Source organism: Eupeodes corollae, chromosome 1 (genome assembly GCF_945859685.1).
Source record: "Eupeodes corollae chromosome 1, idEupCoro1.1, whole genome shotgun sequence".
Lineage (NCBI taxonomy): Eukaryota > Metazoa > Arthropoda > Insecta > Diptera > Syrphidae > Eupeodes > Eupeodes corollae.
Window position 1 is genome coordinate 278,499,018 of NC_079147.1, and position 22,137 is coordinate 278,521,154.

The window sequence follows — 22,137 nt, forward strand, 5'->3', positions numbered from 1 at the left end:
CTTAAGTGCTTGAATTGCGGCAATGATCTCATCCTTACTAGGAGTTGCGGTGCGGATTCGGGGATAAGCTTGTTCTGGTGGTTCAGAAAGCATCGGCTGCAATTTTATTGCGAGTGTGTGAAAAGTGTTCTTTTAACTTTCTGACTTGTTCATCTACCAAACTTACAATATTCAACTTGTTTCATAAATAACAAATGAGTAACTTGGATCCTGATAGAATGGAGGAGTCTATTAAATATCCGACATGAGGAAACATTATAAAAATTTCAAAATGCAATTGTTCGATATACCGGTATAGAAACTTGGTTTAAAAAATTTTCACGTAAAATATAATTATCAATTTTTCTAAAATTAAGATAACCTGCTCTCTTAAAAAACATTTTCAGAACTTTATAACAATACATTAGTATTGCTGATTTGGTAATGGACCATTTACTTGACGAATGCTTAACTGGATGTAATGCAAAGCCAAATTTTATAGTGAAATATGTTGATGACATATTTGCGGTTATGGACAAATATAAAGTCGCAGACTTATTATTGATCCTGAACGGATTCCACTCCAAACTACAGTTCACTGTTGAAAACGAAAACAACAGTTCTATATCGTTCCTTGATGTCAAAATCCACCGTATGGACACTCAATTGTCATTTGATTGGTTTCAAAAACCAACAGCATCAGGACGTTTGATCAACTTCCGGTCCAACCAAGCCAGACACATAATCTTCAACACAGCTTCCAATTTAATTAACAAAGTTTTTACGTTAAGTGACGTAAGATTCCACCATTCAAATACCATCAAAGTGACCAAAATTTTAAGCGACAACGGTTTCCCGCCAGAAATTATTCGTGGCTTAATTTTACAACAACAATGCAGACGCGCTAAACAACAAAGTGAGGATAACAACAAAGGATACTTCAAAAGCATTGTTTACGTTCCAAAACTGGCTGAGAGTTTTAAGCAAGTTGTCACCAAAAACATCCAAGATGTCCGATTGGCTTTTAAATCTAACCAGACAATTAGACACCTTTTCACCAAACTAAAGACCAAAATAGACAGAGATAAACGCACTGATGTGATTTATAAAATAAACTGCAAAGGTAAACCTGACGAAACATGTAACCTTTGCTACATCGGAACCACCAAACAATTCTTGCGCCAAAGATTGTCCAACCACAAATCTGACATCAAAAACAATAACCTGGCTAAAACCGCATTGGCGGCCCATTCAATAGACAAAGGTCATTCTCCGGATTTCGATTGTGTTAAAGTTCTTCAAACGGAAAAACATACTTCCAAGCGATATACACTCGAAACGCTCCATATCCTGAACAACAAAAACAATATGAATCGCAAGCAAGACACACAGAGTATATCATCTGTATATTGCTCACTTGTTTCCTCATAAGAGTTTTTTCTTAGTTTTTTTGTAGTTATAGACTGAACTTCTTAATTAGAAGTGTTTTTTTACATTGTTTTAAAATTTAATTGTTAAATTGTAAGTTTTTTCTTATTCTTGTTGTCCACAATATTGTACTATGTGTTTTATATTTCATGTTTAATAAAGTTCCCCTGAGGAAGGCAGCAACCCCTGCCGAAACGTCGGGAAAAGTTAATGTAACAACCTTGTTTCATTGCCACGATCAAAGTGACCAAAAAAGCCAAAGGAAAACCTAATTTTTCCTATACACATAAACAATACATTAGTCTCACTGAAAGAATTTTCAAATCTCTAAATAGTGGAAAACTAGAGTATAGGCTAGGCTTATCACATATTTTCTTCAGAACACTTTTTTGCAAAACTAATAAAGGTTGTATTTTGTTATAATATGAACCTCCACAACAAGAAATTCCATATTTTAGTTTCAAATGAAAAATGCCATAATAAATTTTAAGTAGCAGTTTGGAAGAGCAAACTTTACACAAAAAGAACAAGTTTCTAAGAGTGCACCGAAAATATTGTCTAAGATTCTCTGTTTGGTTACAAAAACGCATTCTTGAATCGATTATTAATCCCAAATACTTGAATTCATTAACTGTTTCTAATTTAAAGCATTTATCACTATAGCTCATGGAATCCGAAAACTATGAGAGTCACCATAGGATTACAGGTGCAGTTAAAAAACTTAAATTTTGGACACTCAGTAGCATGGAAAAAGAGATCAGAATCAACAATCTTTTGGCCAGACAAACTGAGAAACATTGTCTTGATTTTGGAACTAATTATCAATTTGTGCTCTGCAAACGAGATTCTTAACTAGCTGATATTCCAATTTATATCCGGTATAAGATTCAGACAACTATCTGTACTATACGAAAAACCAACATCATATCCAAAGGCTGTCAGAGAACCCTTAAAAGGGAAATTGAATAATGAATTAATGTATACCAAAAAAAATATTGATCCTTAAACCGAACCTTGTGGAACTCCCAAATCGAATGTCTTTATATCACTCCTAATACCATTAAATTTCACTCTTTGGGCTCTTTAATTTAAATAAGATCTTAACCAATCACTAGTAAATCCTAGAAACCCATCACTTTCAAGTTTGCTAATCAAAATTTCGTAACTAACCATGATAAGTTATCAATAATGACACTTGGATCTATCATTTCGTTACTTTCATAATGCCTCTCCTCTGCAAGCTAGCCAGATATACTACCTGTTAACGCTATCAAAGGCCTTCTCGTAGTCGATGAACAACAGCTGTAGTGGTGCTTGATGTTCAATGCACTGCTCAATAATGTTCCGCAGGGTGTTGATATGATCAATACAAGAGGATCCAGTGCGGAATTCTGCTTGTTCGGCATCGAGTGTGGTCTCAAAGTGTTCCCTGATGCGGTTCAGTATGATTTTTTCTACTATTTTGGCAACGGCAGATAGAACTTAAACTCCTTACGCATTTTTTAAGATCGCTTGACGATAATTCCCTTCTTTCACTCATCGGGGAAGCTCTCGGTGGTCCAGGCTTCTTTTATGAGCGGATTATGCAGTTTGCTTTATGACGTTGGTGCTGCTTGCAAAATAATTCCATAAAATTCTGCTGATTTGTTGTTCTAAAGTGCTTTAATTGCGGCAACGATCTCATCTTTACTAGGAGGTGCTGTGCGGATTACCTTGTTCTGGTGGTTCAGAAAGCATCGGCTGCAATTTTATTGCGATTGCGTGAAGAGTGTTCTTTTCACTTTCTGACTTGTTCATCCACCAAACTTAGAAAAATACAGTGTACTTCTTTCACCAGGTGTTGCTTTAAGCTGTTTGCACAGGTTGGTGTCAATGCGTTGATGTAGTTACGGTTGTCACGGCGCACACTGCGGAGAAGTTCTTCGTGTTACGAGGATTCTAGCTCATTTCATTCTTCCCCTTGTGCAACAGTTATACGAGCCCTTAACTGTTTGCTTTCGTTGATACTTGCACAAGATTCTTTTAAGTTTCATACGTAACTAATTTTTATACAACTAGTTTGTATTTAATTGATATTTCTCCAGAAAAATCTTATGATTTAAAAGTTTAAAAATGTCAAAATTTTTAATTCTACAAATCTGCCCTATTACAATAACTTTCTATGGGAAGTTAAAAATTTCTGATTTAAAAGTTTTAAAGTCGCAATTAAAATGAAAAAAAATCGTCGATTCATAAGTCCTGTTACCAAATTGTATGAGGATCTAGGATTCAAAAAAAGATTGGTGGTTTTAAAACACAGCTTTGCAACAATTAGAAAGACGTACCCATGTTCTTAATCCACGAAGCAAATAAATTGTTTTACTAATGCATATGTTGTGGTCTTCGGGAATACTTTTAAGATGCCTCTTGTTTATTGACCGCAATATATAGAAACATTAATATTGTATCTTAACTGACGAAAATGAATCAGTAAGTATAACTACGATGTTCCTAAAATATTTGTATGCTTGTAGGAAAGTTAAAGTGTAAGATGTGCATGTGTAAAGATTCAATTGAAGGATAAAGATGAAGTCTACAGTTCCACAATAGATCCTAGTCAATTGTTCCACAAATTAAGTGTGGACCCAGAATCGCAGACCCTTAAGCATCCTAAGAAGTTTCTCTCTAATTTTTCCCCCAAAGTTTTTTGCATTGTTTTAAAAGCTTCTTATAAACTATTTGTTGTTTTTATGGAATACAAATTTTTGTTCTCGTATAAAAGTTATGGATTGTTTATTTTCAATGTTTGGGAAAAGAATTTCTTAGCTATATTAATTACATTAGTTCACGGAAAATGACATGTAACTTATTAGAATTGGGTAAGCGTAACTCTTTGGATAACTTATTCGGAGTAACTTACGTTGCCAACACTTGTTACAAGAGACCAAGACTGAACTGATACCGATGCAGAACAGAAATATTTCAATTTTGACTAAAATTTAATGATATCAGCACGCAAATAACACGGAATGTACACATATTTGGCACAAACAAAGAATTACTTCTATTTTCTACTCTTTGCGTTTTTTTTGTATACAAGGTTTAAACTTTTTACGTCTCCATAAGGAACTACGTATGTACATGCAAACAAAAATTAATGTCGGTATAAATCATAACTTTTTCAAGCTAAAATAATTAACTTATTTCAAACTACTATCGATTTTTAAACAGTTAATTTCCATTTATTTCAAGGTCCATAATATAAGTTCACTTTATTGAATTAAACTTTCAGTAATATGCATTTTTCAATTACCTCATTTTACCCAGAATATGCCCCAATTAAATTATTCACAACAACAACAAAAATACTTCATAACCTCTTATCGCGTATATAAACATAAAATATCAACCTCCGATTTTCAAGTACGAGCTCTCCCACCAACATAAAATTGTATATACTTTATTTTTTATTTAAAAAAAAAAGAACAATTTTTATTGAAGGAAACCATTTGAGGTTTTTGAAGTCATCCCATAATCATAAATCATCCTTGGCCGCAGAGAAGCCAAAATTCTCTCAAAAAAAAAAACAAGACAGCAGCAAGTCATTCTTCAGTTTCAATCCGTTGATGGTACCTATTCTACCCTGTGTATAGATACATAGGGTGTTGGTTGTTGGCTTTGGCTGGGAACGTCAAGTCGTCGAGGACGACGACGCTAAGGGTTGTTTTCCATCAGGGATATGGAAATTGGTGAAAGGCAGATGATGCAAAGAATGTACCGCTAAGAAGAAATTTATAGAGTTTGCCTTTTTTTTATATATATTTCCCGTTTTTCTTTTTTCTAAGTAATATTATCAAAAAAAAATAATGTACAAAAGGAAAACAAAAAAGTTCACCAAAGATTATAATACCAATAGCTATAGCTATGTATAGTATAGAGGAACATACATACATATATATTTCTTTTTCATTTTATATCCCTTTTTTAGTACGTTTTCATTTTTCATCATCATTCTAAGGATCTAATGCAAAATTCCACATTGAATTAAAGTGAGTTTGAAAAAAAATGATTACATTTGTCGTAGGAAACATGTCAACAGTGGGACTGAGAAACTATAAAAATAGACGCAAAATCATTATTTCAAAATCGGTACATAAATATGATAAGAAATGTCAAACTTCGATGTTCAAATAGTATAGACAAGTGCATTCAAAAGGATACAAGAGTTCACAGGTTTTTTCTCAAAAACCTACCTTTATATATTAACTCCTACTCTCACCTCCCCGCGGTGAACATCAAGTGCCTAGAACCTCAACTGGAGGTTTCGTTCCAACCCCACTGAAAAGTTTTTGGGGGAGGTGTGTCCACTTTTCTTTTCATCCAGACGGCAGGCTCTACAGTTCCAGTAAGTTTTAAATACGTTGTAAACACCTTGTAGAGTTACTTAGTCTTATTCGGAGCTCAAGTATGTAAGGAGGGGTTATGTTGACTCTCATCCTTGAAGTTTAATTCACAATCCAGGGCTCTTGGATGAAAACGAAATCTTCTCCAGTTTTTTTCAAGCTGAGAAAAAGGGAGGCCGAAGCCGTTTTAGAGTGTTGGAGATTCATCTGTAGTATTTGCAGCATTTTGGCTACAAATAGGCAGATCAACCTCCACTACTGTTAAATCCAGCTAATCCGTATCAGACGAAGAGGAACCTAATAGTTCATCTTCTTCAAGCTGAGAAAAAGGGAGGCCGAAGCCGTTTTAGAGTGTTGGAGATTCATCTGTAGTATTTGCAGCATTTTGGCTACAAATAGGCAGATCAACCTCCACTACTGTTAAATCCAGCTAATCCGTATCAGACGAAGAGGAACCTAATAGTTCATCTTCTTCCTCACTGGGAAGAGCTTTGTCGTTTGAGTCATCAGTCTCCATTAGGGATAAACTTTTGAAGTTTTCAGAAGAAGACAGTGCTGCGATAGAAGACTGCCCATCCACATTCTCATCCACATCCTAGTAGCACTAGGACCCCTTACGTCTTTCGACATATCTTCTGAAGAGGATTCGAAAGAAGGGAAAGTGATAGTAGTACTGGGATCCACTACGTCTTGCGACACAGCTTTAAAAAAGGTTGTGAAGGCTTGCATGGAGCGTCCACCCCATCTTTTAACTCGAGCCAGAAAAGCAACAGAGTTTTTATTGATTACGATAATCGGACTTCGATAAAGACCCTTTGGGTCCTCCAGTTTCGCTATCTCCCAGTCGTGACAGGGAAGGACCGGGTTACTGCATGACTTTGAGGAAACCAGCCGAAAGCCCGAGTTTCACCATCTGCAAACGGCCAAAAGTAACCGTGCTATCAATATTGCTCTATCAATGACTGCAACTATGATCTTGGTGTATTCCTTAAGAACATACATCACTAAAAGGTTGAGTGAGAGATACTCTAGCAATGTTGGGAGTGCTGGTGTTCTGCACTTTGGGCTTTTTAGGGACGGGAGTGGACTCCTCCAAAGACCTTTGTCGCTTTGACGTGGAGTCGTAGCGACTAGCTTTGTCTAGGATGGATTAAGCCCACTCCTCCCTCTTGCTAAGGATGGGATTACTTTCATCCCCCAATGTTGAATCAGGAGATTTTAGAATCCTCATCGCATAGCGCCGTTGTTTATACTAGCTCCTAATAGCATTCTGGAGAGGTCTACTCTCTTTAGTAGTGGGAAGATCATTATTTATCCTGTACCGCACAAGAACGTGGGCAGTGACTTGGCACTAGCCCTTCTCCGGTGTTTGGCACAGGAGTAACGACAGCCGACGTTGCCGATGAAACTCCGCCCGTTGTAGATACAAGCGACCTTTGGTTTCAGGATATTTCTAGAGAAATATTACCCGAGAATCATTGACCTTACTCAGCTTCTACAGCTAATCAAGTTCCGCGCTGTTGACACATCGATGAGGCTCTGTCATTATAGCCAGATTTAGGCAACAAGTCTTGAGCTAAAGCTGCATCAATCAGCGCCTCATGACCATTACCATTTAGTCTAAATTTGGTAGCATTAGCCTAATATGAGTACATGCTCCAACAGAAGAAAAGGATGACTTGAAATTTCAATGCCCAGCTAGGAAGGGAAGACATCTTTGGTGCAATAATCGCGATAAGTAGCCTGTACTGTTCCAATAACGTAATCTTGCTCATCCATTTTGCTGCGAAGCGAAACTTCATGGCAGCCTCTATGCGTTTTCCACATCTCAAAATCCACAAAGGAACTTGAAGTTCTCCAGATCAATCTACCGTCAACCAGATTGACCAAACAACATGTACGCGAAAGCGGCGCTGAATAGAAAAACCACAGTTTCTCACGAGCTCTGTGAGCAGAAGAAAAGAGAGAAACACCAAATTCTTAGAAGGAAAAAGAAAGAGCATGAGAAGCGTACGGTCAAAGATGTTCACAGGTTCAAAAGCAGGAATGAACTTCGAATGTTTTATGAGATGGTTAACCTGTGACCTGCCATTGGTGCTTTTAAATCCTGGTTTTTTAAAATACTGTATAAGATACAATGCGGTATGAACAAAGTACATTCTAAATACTAATCTTACTCTTATCATCTTTATATATTAATTTTTTTTAAAGAAGAATTGTTTTATAAATTTATTTGAAAATGTGCTTTGTTTCAAAAATTCTTTACTTGTTAAAGCTGTAAATATAATGAAAGAAATTGCACAATTATTAACATTATTGAAACAACTTATTCTGAAAACTATTTACCAAAGCTTGAAATACAAATTTTTGTAATACAGTATTTTAAACACAGAATTTTGTACAGCAGTACTTCGATTCTAGCTCAAAAATACTCTCAATTCATTATTTAGTTAATATTTTTTTTTCAAAGAATTCAATCTTTGTACACAATTATTCAAAAGGTTATTATAATTATTTTTTGTTAAAATACTGGAGAAAAAAAATATTTGAATTTGTTTATTTAAATTCACTATAACGAAGTGCACTTCACTAACAGGAAAATGTGCAGAACGAAATTAAATTTAAGTCGATAACAATATTTTATTTATAAATTAAATAAGTGCACAAATGCACATTAATGAAAACGAAAAAAGCAATTCCGAAATTACAAGCGTACGTATCTCGGAAACATCAAACAATGGCCAATTTTTAATCTACTGTCACTTTTAACACTGTCTTATGTTGACAGTTGACAATTAAGGTCTATGCCATTACTCAAAATCGAATGATACACACAAAGTATGTATTGGAATTTTCAAAAATTAACTTCAAAACTTTTAAATCAGAGTTCCTGATTTCTGAAAGAAATTTTCGTAATTACCCACCGAGTTCTACTGATTTAACTTATTTTCTTTTTTTTTTTTTCTTTGGGGCTACAAAAAAGACCGGGTTTATGTCAATGTTCCACAATAAATTCCAGACATTTAAGTTGCAATTTGTAAAGTCAGTGATCAAGGGCATACAGCCGCAAATGTGCGAGTGCTATGCGCCATTTGGACGTAGTGTATTAAATTTGTTGATGTTTTTTGAGTACAATTCCATAGTTTCAAAGACTTTTAATAAAACACATTCCTTTTTTCATTATGTTTTGTTAAGGAAAAAGGAAATAGTTATGTTAATTTTGTTTACATTTAGACATTTCGCTAAAAATTGTCTACAAATGTGATTTACAGCAATAGCGTAATATTTTACTGAAATATTATCAATAAATACATAGGGTTGCCCCTTACTAAAGAATTATTAAATCAACTTATTTATATAGTAAAGTTCTTCTTAAGTTTTTTTTAAGTATTGAGAAATGGTATTGTAATTCTTTTCAAATTAGTTACATTAAGCTTAATTTTTTGTCAAACTTTCTATTGGAACAATCTACTGTGTCGCACTGATGTGGTCGTTTGTTGTTATCACAGTTCCATTCTTTTCACTGCGTCTTCTTGTAACTGAACAATAAAGGTAGAATGCTTCTCCTCTTTTTCTTTTCCTTGAAGAAATAAAATGAAGTTTTTTATTTGCATGGTTTTTGTGTCCTTAGCTTTTTTGTATGTTGGTTGTGTTGTTTTTTGGAGGACCCATAATTTACAATTTTATCGTCTTCTTCTAAGTTCTAACGTTTTAATATAAATATTTTGAATTGAGTAACTTAAACAATGGTCGTATAGATACAATTTTACTTTTTGACATATTTTTTTTCCTTTCTATTCTTCTTTTATATTTAAATGTGAATTATTGTTTTTGAAGGATGATGAAACCATGAAACATTTTATTCAAATATGAACGTTTTTTTTTGGACAGCTGTGCAGTCCCCGTGGAATCATTCATTTTGATTAAATTTACGACGAATATTGTCTTCTCGGGAAATTGAAAATTTAGGAATTTTTAAAAATCAATCTAAATGATTTGGAAACAAAATATCTTCTTTTTTATGTTTCAATCTTTGTATCGTTGTTATAGTTTCCTTTCCTTAAAGAATTTATTAGCCTTTTGGACTTAAGGCACTTGTTGTCATGGTAAATATTGTTGTATATAAGAAGAGGTAAATTTGACCTCAGAAAGCCTTTTGAACCCTTTCAATAATTTGGTTATTCATTATAAGAACATGGGCTATTATTTTCGGTCGACATGAATGAAATATTTATAATAGGTTTGAGTTAGAGGCATGGATTGATAGAGTACCAAGAATTCTTTTCAACACAATGTTTTGTACATCTTTGAAATTATTAATTGAGAATGTTGAGAGATAGCTTTCAAAGCATATAGAAATAATGAGATTTTAATATTATAATTATCATTGGAATTTGATTAATATCTAAATAATGAGTGAAGTAAATATCAAATTAATTTTAATTATTCATTTATTTTCTAAAGGACGTTACTGAAATTTCAGTTGATTATAAACCGAAATGAAAGTTAAATTAAAATTATAAAATAATCTGTAATTTATTTATAGTTGCCTTTAAAATGTTTAGGAGTTTTTTGTTAACCTGAAACAGATTGACGATGTTAAGAACTTGGTTAGTTTTTATGCGGATTTCATTTTTTTTTAAAGATTATAAAAATTGTGATTTTTCACTTACCATAGGAAGTTTTTGTAATCGGTTTGATTTGTCGAATTGAAAATTTTGAAATTTCTCGTCGTTTCAAGTCCAAATAAAAGATTTTTAAATATATGTCTGTGCGTGCGTCTGTGCGTACGTTCGTACTTTCGTGAAGCTGTTTTCCGTTGTGAACCAGGGCCTAGTGACTTACAACTCTCAACCATTCCTGTGTGCGAGTACTGGTGTCAGGAATGAAAGGGACCTACAATTTTAGGCCGAATCCGAACGGCTAGTTTGAGAAAGCACTTTTTCATGACAAGAATTACGATTGAAGGATTTGTCAATTCCTCGCAAGAGGTACCCGCGAAAATGTATTTTTTTGTATGGTTTGTTTATTTAATAAAAAAAAAACTGAAAAACATTACAACTCTCACCCCGAATATTTTACGAAAGAAAACTAATTGTATCTCCAAAATAATTTACGTAACGAATTAAAACGTTTTTGACAAATGACACAATTTTGTAAAAATTCAAATTGACAGTTGTTTTTACAAAAAATAAAAACCTAAAAAAACATTACTAAAAATTAAAAATATACAAGTCAAGGTCTTGCGCAGATTCGCATTAGGCGTTTTTTTCATTTTTTTTTTAAGATCAAAACTAATAGTGGCCCCCATTCAAGTTGGTAAAAAAACGAAAATTCGAATTTTCTCAAAAACAATTCCTTAGTTTTTTTTTTAATTTTTTCTAAAATTTCAAAATCATATTTTTGTATTGCCCAGGAAAGGTACCGCTCGTAGAACCGTTATTAAGTTTTTTAATTTTCTCAGCAATTTATGAACTGATTTCAATTATTATTTTTTCTTAATTCGCTCTTATGTATATTGCCTTAACTATTTGGATTTTAAAAAAAAAAATATTGAATTTTTATTGTTCAAAATTCTATATATCAAAAACGGGTCAACATTTTTTTACGAAATTCAAATGTAATGCGTATATTTACAATCACTAAATAAGTGCATATCAAAAATATTTTTAGAACAAAATTGAAAAATTTTATATATACAAAATTAATTTAAAAAAAAAATACGCTCTAACGATTTAAAAAAAAAAAATGAAAATCAAAGGTTTTTTGATTTATAAAATGGCATTTAAATTTTTGAAGACAAACTTATTTATCGGGTAAAATTTTAAGTCTTAAAATAGTATAAAATGTATTTTCTATTACAATCTATCTACAATCTATACCCATTATACCTGTATAGGTGTTACGTACAGCCTCTACAACTATTGCTTACGTGTCACTTTATATCCAAAACCCAAAATGTACAAGAGCCTGACTGTTAACAACACATGAATAGCAATTTGCATTTTAACGAAAAAATAAACTGAACGTAATAACTAAATGTTTACGCTAAAAACTTGTAGGAAAGAAGGAATGTGATTGGATTGTAGTAAGTACCTTCGACCTACCAATAACATTCCTTCATTATCATCATAAACATGTCCTTATCTATCTATCTGCATAAAGCTGAGCACGCCAATGGCGATCGCTTTACAATTTAAACACACATGTTCTTTCTCTTTCTTATCTTCAGATAATTTACTTTACATCCTGGTCCTTCTTATATGAAATTAAAATAAAGCTATCCAAAGGAAAAAGCCTTAAACGAACTGGTTGAATACACAAACAGTTGTTTTCGTTAGGTATGCTTTCAACTATTTTTCATTTCCGGGATGAGTTATCCTAGGATGAGTTCTGTCTTGGTATGAATCACAGATTTTGTGTCCAATCAAATGGTATTTATATCTTTGAAGACAAACTTATTTTAAAGGTATACGAGTATTTTTAAATCTGATACAGGTACACTTATCTCTTATAGGTATGTATATATAATCTTATATACATACCTTTGCATAAAGGAGCAAGGCAAGTTTGTACTATCCAGTCGAGCATTTAATTTATATATGATTTATTTACGCATAATGCAAGAAACCAACGTTAGGCAAGAAGCTTTATTATGCTTACGCTTGGGCCCGAAGGCCCACACATAATTATTTAATGGGCAAAAAACTCAAGCGAAGCGTTCATGTAATAAGTTCAAAAAGGCCATCATTTATGTGGTGATGCGGAAGGCGAAAGAGAGGAATCTCTCTGACGTTGATTGCAATAGTATAAATGTGAGTTTTTCTTGAAGAAACGGTGCTCGATATAAGATGTGGAAAAGGAATATCAGCGAATCACGATTTTGGAGGGTTTACAGACTAATACATTTTAAACGACCTTTATAAAGTACATATTAAGAATAGATTAGCACCGCAAGGAAAACTGCGAAGTGCAAGTTGAGGGAATCTGCGTTGTACAGATTCAATTCTTTGAGAGTCAAAGTTCTGATGGGAAGATGAAACATAGAGGTCTTACAAAGATTCCGTGACATAGGAGTTCTTTAAACCAACGTTTGAATAGGCCAAGGGAAGAGGAGGCCCTGTTTATAATATAATCTAAATGGACCCGAAAATGAACCTAAGTGTCGCAAATAACTCTTTGGACACGAAAAGAACATTCCTAATGAATGGTAATATCGTGCAAACTGTAAGTTCGATAAGGAAGATGTGATTGCTTACGGCTGAAAATTATGAATTGACCTTTTTGTCGCACCAAGTCTGAAATGAGTGAAGATCATTTTGGAGTAAGGCGAAATCAGATGGAATAGAAATACGCATTGTTACTTTCATTTTATCAGCATATTAATAACTTCGTTGATAGTTAAGACAAATAACAAAGGACCAAGGTTTCTCTCTTGGGGGACTTCTGAGTTTGCACATAAGGAATAGGAGATTGAGAACCTTAAAGCAACTCTTTATTATATTGGCGCTTTTCAAGGTACGATCTAAGCCATGAAACAAAAAAGGGTGGGAAAAGAAAGGGCTTTAAGTTTATGATAAATAATTTAGTGAATAATTTTATCAAAAAAAAAAAAATTGGTCTCAGAATCACTATTGCAATCAACTAAAAAAGTTATAAAAAGAGGCGTGTAGAATTGTTCAAGGTTAGATAGGAAGTGAGTAGTTTCTGAAACTGAAGAATTTAAGGAATCTGAAAAAAAATTAAGTTTAGTTTTCTACCTATGTTGTTGGTTAAGCAACTGACTTGAAATAGACCTTAACTAACGGTCTTATTAGAAAGAAAAATGATAAAATATACAAATAATAATATAAGAAATAACAATTAAATCACGACTGTAAACAAATATTCGCACGAACTTGCTCCTGCATCCAAAGGAGTCTGGTTTGTTTTATGGGTGGTAAAAACTTTCAAAAAAATACATAATAAAATTTAAGAGAGAGAAATGTCATGTATGTCATTTCCCAAAAAAAATTGTTTTTTCATTTAGTTTATGAAAATCGTTAGAGCAGTTTTTTTTAATTCATTTTTGAAAATACAACATTTTTTAGTTTTTATTCAAATTTGTTTGGAATACAATTATTAAGTGCTTATAAATACACGTTTCGTATTTGAATTTCATTAAGAAAAGTTGTTTAGTTTTTACTTTTGAATTTTTTTACTAAGTTATGGAAAATTTGTCCTTCCTTTTTAACGGTGGAGATAGGATCTGATGTTCATGGTATGTATCAGTTAGAGGCCGTATCATTTTTGTATGCTACGACCTTAAAGAAAATCTTCGTTGAATTGCATAAGAATGCAGTTATTTGCTTAAACTGCAGTTAAGATCGGTTTTTGAAAACTGCAGATTGGAAGTTAGGGTACCCTAATAGCATATAACAACTAACCAAAACCCTTGAAAAAAAGGGTGGAATGCGTCCCACTCTGATAACTTCCCATCAGGTCTGGCGATTTGTCGTGCTTGAAAGGTTTGTAGGTTTTCGCGTCTTGTTTGATATTGGTTTGATTTCGAAACGAATTTTTGTTAAAGAGATTATTTGTCGAAAACCATTTCTCACCAATTTTAGTAGCATTTCATTAATGTTTTTATTTCTTATAATAAACAAATACATAATTTAATAATAATATTGGATGTTTGAGAAATTGTTTTAAGTCAATATAAATAATATTGTTCATGAGATATCGAGAACCGAATATCAAGTTTTACCAAAATTGTGTGCTTTGTTTTCGTAAATTTTATTGTTGTATTTAAAATGGACCGTTGGATTTTTTATACCTATTTTACTGGATACCAAAAACAATATTTTTTGTGAGAAAAAAATTTAATTGAAGTCAATATTTATAATTTTTGAAAATATATTTGAATAGAAAATCAATTTTTACAAACTTTTAGTATTGCTTTTTTAAGGTTTTTATGTTTTGAACAAAAACTGTCAAATCGTTTTTCCTCAAAAACTTGACTTGATGCGATAAAAAACGACCTACTCATTTTTCTTGGGAGCCCTTTCTGCATCTTCTTATTTGAAGTCTGATTCTTCAGCTATGGGAGACAAAAAAAGCTTCGCGAACGTACGGACGTACGAACGTTCGGACGCACAAACGTCTCTCTATAAATCTTTTATTTCTACTCAAGGGATCTTAAACGTCGAGACATGTCAAAATTTTTAATTTGACAAATCGGAATCATTCCTATGGGAAGTTTAACATATAGGATATCACTTTCAATGACCCCATTAATAGAAGTTTATCAGTGTTTCAACATTTAAAATATTAGACATACAATTTTAAGAAACAAATTTATGTTTCTTTCTCATTTTTGAAAAAATCTTAAAAAATACTTTAAAATATAAGTTAGGAATCCAAATTTAGGTTCATTTAAAACAGTTGTGCATTTAATTTTCAAATATAATCTCTTCCTGCTTCTTTTCGATTTGATCCGTCAAAACACTCTCCTTCATATCTTTTCATTCGTTTGAACATGATATAACCTACAAATTAATAACATACCATAAACCTTTTGATATGATGATAAAATATATTTATTTTTATTATTATCGATGATTTTTCACGTCAGAAGTGTTAACTGATTAAAATTAAATTACCATAATTTAAACTGAACGACTACGACACGAATGAAGCGACGCACGATAACGACAACGACAGCGACAATGCCACGGTTGATGTGTTATAATAATAATTTCCAACAGGATCAATACACGTAAACACAGCATAAACATAAACGAGCCTGAAGTCGTTCTCGTTACCTTCACATACACACATCCACACATCACAGCCAAAATAACCTCATTTTTGTATCCAATTTTCAAATTTGAATGCGTAATAATGTGCGCTCATTAAAAGCAAAAACACAATTCAATCAAAATCATGCCAATTTTGCATTTGGAAAATGAAGTCTGTGTATGGATGTAGAATGAAGGAACCTTCCGATAATACGTGGGCGTTGACAAGTGACATTTCTGACAGGAGCATGTTGGCTGTCGGAAAACCAAATACCGTACTATGAAAATCAGACAAACGACGACGACTACGACGACGATGGTGACGAAGAGTGTGTGTGTGCAGTAAATGTGTGAGAAAGAAAGAGAGAGGAGATATTTTTATATCAAACCAGAAATCATTTCATCTGCCTCTGCTTTTATTTTGAAAACGCTATCAGGCAGCAGCCAGGGAACGAGAATGAGACTTAAGGACAGTTAATGCGAGGAGACGAAGAGAGATGGAAAAGATGCAAACGTATATAAAATAGGGAGGGGGAGACATTACACAGTGCCTAACTACGGAAGAGGGTAGCAATTTGCAGGAATTGTATGCGAATACCTCATCACGTACCATGTATCACTTCTCGCGTTCCATATTTCGTGCATTCACCACCACCCTTACCATTTACCCACAACCAACAACCAACACAATACGACCCCATCACAGCTTGACAATGGAACTAAAATGGGGGTGAATGTTCGATGAAGACCCATGAAAGCGTTTATACTTTGGTCTTGGGGCCTTGTTGTAATTTAATTAATTGACTTCATCAGCATAGCGCACATACATCCCTCGCCACAATATAATTTTTGAACTAACTGTATACAAAGTGTTTGTGTGTGTTTCTAAACAATTATTCTATACAGGGTTATCTCGGTGGGGGCTTGAGTTTATCTCTGTGTCTATATCAATCAAAGAGTCGTTGCTTGAACAAATAACATTACCTAGCTATTTCGTTAAAGGGTGAGTCGAGCTCGAGACTCTTACCCATAGTAAATTTATATCAAACAAGATAATTGTTTCGTCATCCATGTTTGGGGAGGGTAAAGGATTAATAATATTTATTTTAATCAGGCATGATTTCTATAGTTTCCCACCTTCAGTTGTCATATTGCTGAAGGCATTGAAGTTTGGACTGGAAGAAGAGGATGCTATATTTACTCGATTTGGAACAGCCATTTGCTCTAAATCTAATATTGAAACAGATTAAACATGGTTTAGCAGCGATATAAAATTAGCTCTAAATTTTAAAGTAATTGAAGCAAAAGTATCTAAATAATTGTACAGGGTGCCTTAAAATTTTCTATTGATTATAAAGTCGTAAATTACCAATTGAATAGAGAAAACAAAATTTTAAAGATTAAGACTTAGACAAATAAAGGTGAGTGTTTTCATAAACTTCAGACTAACTTAGATCTGCAATAGCGGTGTTCTTAAAATCGGTATGTTCATCAGACTAACGCAGATGAATTGCAGAAATTGCAAATTTGTAAGCGTCATAAAGGTCATTAGCATCTTACGTTTAATGGGTAAATTTTGTTGAATTGGAAATTTTGACATTTCACGACGTTTCAAGGTCCCTAGAGTCAAAAAAAAGATTTTTGGAAAGATGTCTGTAAAAAACAATTGTAACCTTGAAAAATTTACATATAAAAATGAATTTGTCTCCAAAACAATTTTGTGCAACGAACACTAACGTTTTTGATATCAGGTAAAATTTTGAGAAGAACCGAAATGACAGGTTTTTTTTTATAAAAAAAAATGATATGACAGTTTTTTATACAAAAAATAAAAACCTAAACAAACATTACTCAAAGTTCCAACTTATTTAATCTTAATCAAAATTTGTAAAATTTTGAGATATATCGAAATTGACGGCTTTTTTAACAAAAAATAAAAAGTCTTTCTAAGAAGGACTAGAGTGTTGATTTTTTAGGCAAAAAATTGAAAAAAAAAATGGTTTAAAGCAGTAAGAACTCACTGCTATGTAAAAAAGGCAAGATGCGAATCGGACAGAGGCGATTTGAACTTATAACAGATCTACAAGCTCTATTGTCCAAAACATAGAAGGATTTTAAAAGACTGAATTAATGATACAATCTTCTTATTTTTGTTTAACAAAATATTGTTTCTATTTTTAACTTCTCATAGGAAATTATTGTAATGGGTCCAATTTGCAAATTGAAAATTTTTACATTTCTCGGCGTTTCAATTTCCCTAGAGTCAAAATAAAAGATTTTGAGAAAGATGGCTGTGCGCGCGTGTGTACGTACGTTCGCTACGTTTTTTCGTCGTCCAGAGCTCAAGAACCAAAAAAGATATCGATTTCAAAAAAATTTTGTTATACAGATAATAAGGCAAAAAGATGCAGAAAAGGCTTTCAAGAAAATTACGTGGGTGTTTTTTTTACCATAGCAGTTTGAAAAAAAGTTGAACATTTTGGTTAACCCTAAATATCTTACGAACCAAAAACGCTAGAGACTTGAATTAAATTTTATATAATATATTGTAACGTGATACCAAAGAGGTATATTTTTTGAAAAAAATCAATTTAACGGTTTTTTTTTAAATGTTGAGAAAAATCGAATTGACAGTTTTTTTTACAAAAAATAAAAACCTACAAAAAAATGTATTTTCGAATCAAATATCTTTTCAAACCTTTGGGATATTGGTTTAAATTCACTTTAATCTTTAAAAAAATATTGTTGTCAATATTTAGTAAAATGTACATGAAATTAAAAACCGAAAAAAAATTAACAAATGTTGGTAAAAATTGATTTTCGACTCAAATATCTTTTTTAAAATTGTAGATATTGGATTAAAGCTACTTTTATCTTTCAAAAAATATTGTTTTTAACATTCAGTAAAATTTTGAAAACAAATTGAATTGACGGTTTTCTTTCAAAAAATAAAAATTTAAAAGAAAAATTAACAAAAATTTGTAAAAATTTATTTTCGACTCAAATATCTTTTCAAAACTTTGAGATTATGTCTTCCAGGTAATTTTTACTTTTAAAAAATATTGTTTTCAACATTCGGACAATTTTTGAGCAAAATCGAATCGCCAAAAATATAAACCTAAACAAAAATTACTAAAGGTTGGTAAAAATTGATTTTCGACTTAAATATCTTTTCAAAACTTAAAGATATTGGCTGCAAACCACTTATATCCTTTAAAAAATAGTATTGTCAACACTCAGTAAAATTGTGTTTGAAATTCTTTTTATTTCACAGAAAATATTGTGTTCGATATTCCGTAGTTTTTTTTTATAAAAATCCAACAGTCCGTTTTTTCAAATAAAAATAAGATCTAAAATAATACGCAAATTTGATCTTGATATCTCTCAAATTAATTTCGTTCATCTAATTTGTAAAAAATTAAGAAATTCTACCAAAATTGGTAAAAATTTGTTTTCGACTAAAAATCTATTTGACAAAACTAGATTTTCACACTTTACTGTTTCTTGATAACTGACAACTTTTTAAGCCCAACACGAAAACCTGAAAACTTTTAAGCAAGACAAATCGACAGTCGGGATGGGAAGTTATCAGTGTCGGTCGCATCCAGCTTTTTTTTGTAATTAAAATCTGGAGAAACACATTTAGTTTCCCAAGAACTTTTCTCTACAATACTGGATTTGATTTTCTGCCGGCAATAAATTCACCTTCATTTTTTAATCTAGTTTCTATTGATTGTTTAATTTCTGCGCTGGTAAAATATTCCTTGAAATTCATTAAATTAATTTGAATAAATACTTTTCGTTGTCTTTTTCCGCCATTTTTGATCCAAATCGCGTCGGCATGAACAACTTATCAAAAAAATTATTGATGCTTTTTTTATTTATATTTGTTTATCGAACTTAACAATAATGAACAATTTATATTTTAAGTGGTGAGTATTATTTGCGCTTATGATCGCAAATCATCTCTGCAGTGCTGCGTTTTTGAATGTACAAAGAGTCAGTTTAAGATCTTGTTTAGAAAAAAAGTTATTGAAATCGGTTGGTTAGTTCTTGCGAAAACTCAAAATTAAAATATATGTCCCATGAGGATATACAAATATTTGTTTATATAAAAAGTAACTTAACCAAAAAATAGAGAAAACTAGAAAAAAATGTATCTGTTATTTTTTGAGAAAAATCGAATATTTGATATTTGACCAAAAATTTTTACTTTTGTTATTTTTAAAATTTAAAATCTTAATTTCCAAATATCAATTGACAAAATGCTAATGGACTCTCTTTTTAAGACTTCTCTACCGTCCTAATGTCATGTTTGATTAAAATCTCTATTTCGATTTTTTTTACGAATACAAAATATGCTATAAATAAATAAATTGGCTGGCGCAATAGTACGTTTGAGAACTAGGGCCTAGTGACTGACATCTCTCAACTATTCCTGTGTGCGAGTAATGTTGTCAGGAATGGAGGGGACCTACAATTTATATGCCGAATCCGAACAGCTAATTTAAGAAAGCACTTTTTCATGGCAAGAGTTACTCTTGGAGAATTCGTCAATTCCTCGCAAAAGGCAGTACCCGTGAAAAGGCTTTAGATGGCATAGACATAGACTAACCATCATACCATGTGTGCTATTAGTCGCAAGTAATAAAACTGATTTACGAAATTATGCGTAAGAATTGGAACGCCCTTCAAAAACAGAGACCGTAATTAATACTACTCATACATTTCTCCATTTTCTTTGTATATTTTTCCTTTATAAAGCATAAATAAGTTAAAATTTGCTCTGCTATTTTGCTAAATTACAACAAAAACTCTTTCCCTATTTTTATTTCATTTCAATGTTTTGAAACTTGGTCTTTAAAACAAACCCCTACAAATACATATATACATTTTTCTTACTTTGATTCTTTTGTATCTTGTAGCTTGTCTTACAGACCCAAAGTTCTTATATTATAATTAAGTCAAAAAGTTTAAAATTGTTAGGTGAGCATTACCAAAAAACATTATCCTTCGATACACAGTGTCAAAAGATATCCAAAATTGGTTTTTCTTTCTTTGTTTTTGTAAAGTATAATCTCGCTTACACAATTTGTGGTTTGGCTTTGTAATTTGATTCATATACACCTTTCTGGAAAATCAGATTACAATATTATAACACAAACCAACGAACCATTTTGAATTTCAAATATTATTCTCTTCTATACCTTGCTTAAAATTTATTTATGTAAGGCTACGTGTACACCATCGCATTGTAAGCGCAATGTACATCGACTTTATTTAAGTTGGTTTATTCAAAATAGTTTTTTGAGAAAAAAAAAACCTAAAAACAAAAAATGTATCCTGGCTTCGCATAAATTTTACGTAAACTGCCAGGAAATCGTTGAAAACTACTTAGAGAAAGAAAAAATTCGTGGTTGCTTCTCGGAGAAATAAAATGCTATATAGGTTTACATATATAAAGAAGTCTCAAAACCTAGTAAATTGTATAAGGTACAAAAATTCATTTCATGCATACACAGCCCCACAAGCTTTACTATAACCATCCAGTCAGCGCATCGCAGGGAAGAAAACTAAACAAAGGATACGAAAAAAAAATTAAATCTAAAATTCAAAAAGTTTTCGCTCTTCCCTCGCAACTTTTTCCCCCACCAGCACCACATTATTTCTAGACATATAATTCTGGCCACAAAGTTGAAAATCGTAATAAGTAAAATTAACAAAAAAAAAATGAAATAAAGGAAAAATGAAAGAAAAAAAAATGAAGGAATCAGCTAAAGTAACGGCAACGGGCAACACAAGCAACTTAAACCGATTTCCGCCATCATCGTTACCATCTTTATCGTCCTTGTTCCCTTTAAAACATAACTTTGGACACGGACATAGCGCACATAGTGAAGCGTGAACGTGATGTGAAAGTTCTCGCGAGTTTATAAACTGAGAATAATGAAAGCAAAGAAACACAAAAAAGAAATACAAGTCCAAACAAATCAGCTATCCCATCTATATCTTAAAAACATCAGGATGTTAAAAGTTTTGTTGTTTTTTAAAATAATGTTGCTATGAGGCATCATAAGACCAAGTTATGGGTTCGTAATTTTTCTGGAAATTGTACGAAAAATGTTTTGATAGTTTACTATGCTATGCGCAATGTTTTTTAATGCGAAGCTAAGCTTACTTTGAAAAACATTTGTTCGTCGTAAATGCTGCAGAGGATTGTTGAGAGTTTACTTTGGGGTAACCATAACTATTTCGTCATTCATGTAGATTAGTTGGACGGAAAGAGAACGAAGGAAGTCAAGTAAAATAGTGACTTAAGGGCATATAAACTTATTTTCTAGCCATCGTAGAGAAAAATGATAAATGATGGAACCTGATCAAAACAAATAGCTAATCTGTAAGAAGTATGTTCTTTTAAGGTTCGTACGTTTTTCCCAAGTTTTAAAACCTTGTCAGAAGAAGACATTGCATAGATATTTTTCTTTTTAACTTTTAAAGCTTTTATTCTAATCAAAACAATTATATCAGAGTTATCAAAATTATGGTTTAATAAAGGCAGTTTGTTCAAT

General features: G+C 32.3%; 1 protein-coding gene across 1 annotated transcript in view; it reads left to right on the forward strand.

Annotated features, from left to right (window-relative positions):
- Nucleotides 1-423: 423 nt before the first annotated feature.
- LOC129950749 (uncharacterized) overlaps nucleotides 424-22,137 on the forward strand; it is a 117,088-nt gene continuing 95,374 nt past the window's right edge. Inside the window, exon 1 of the mRNA XM_056062672.1 lies at nucleotides 424-1,102. Within this exon, the coding sequence (XP_055918647.1) occupies nucleotides 424-1,102 (679 nt within the window). The remainder of the gene's footprint in view (nucleotides 1,103-22,137) is intronic.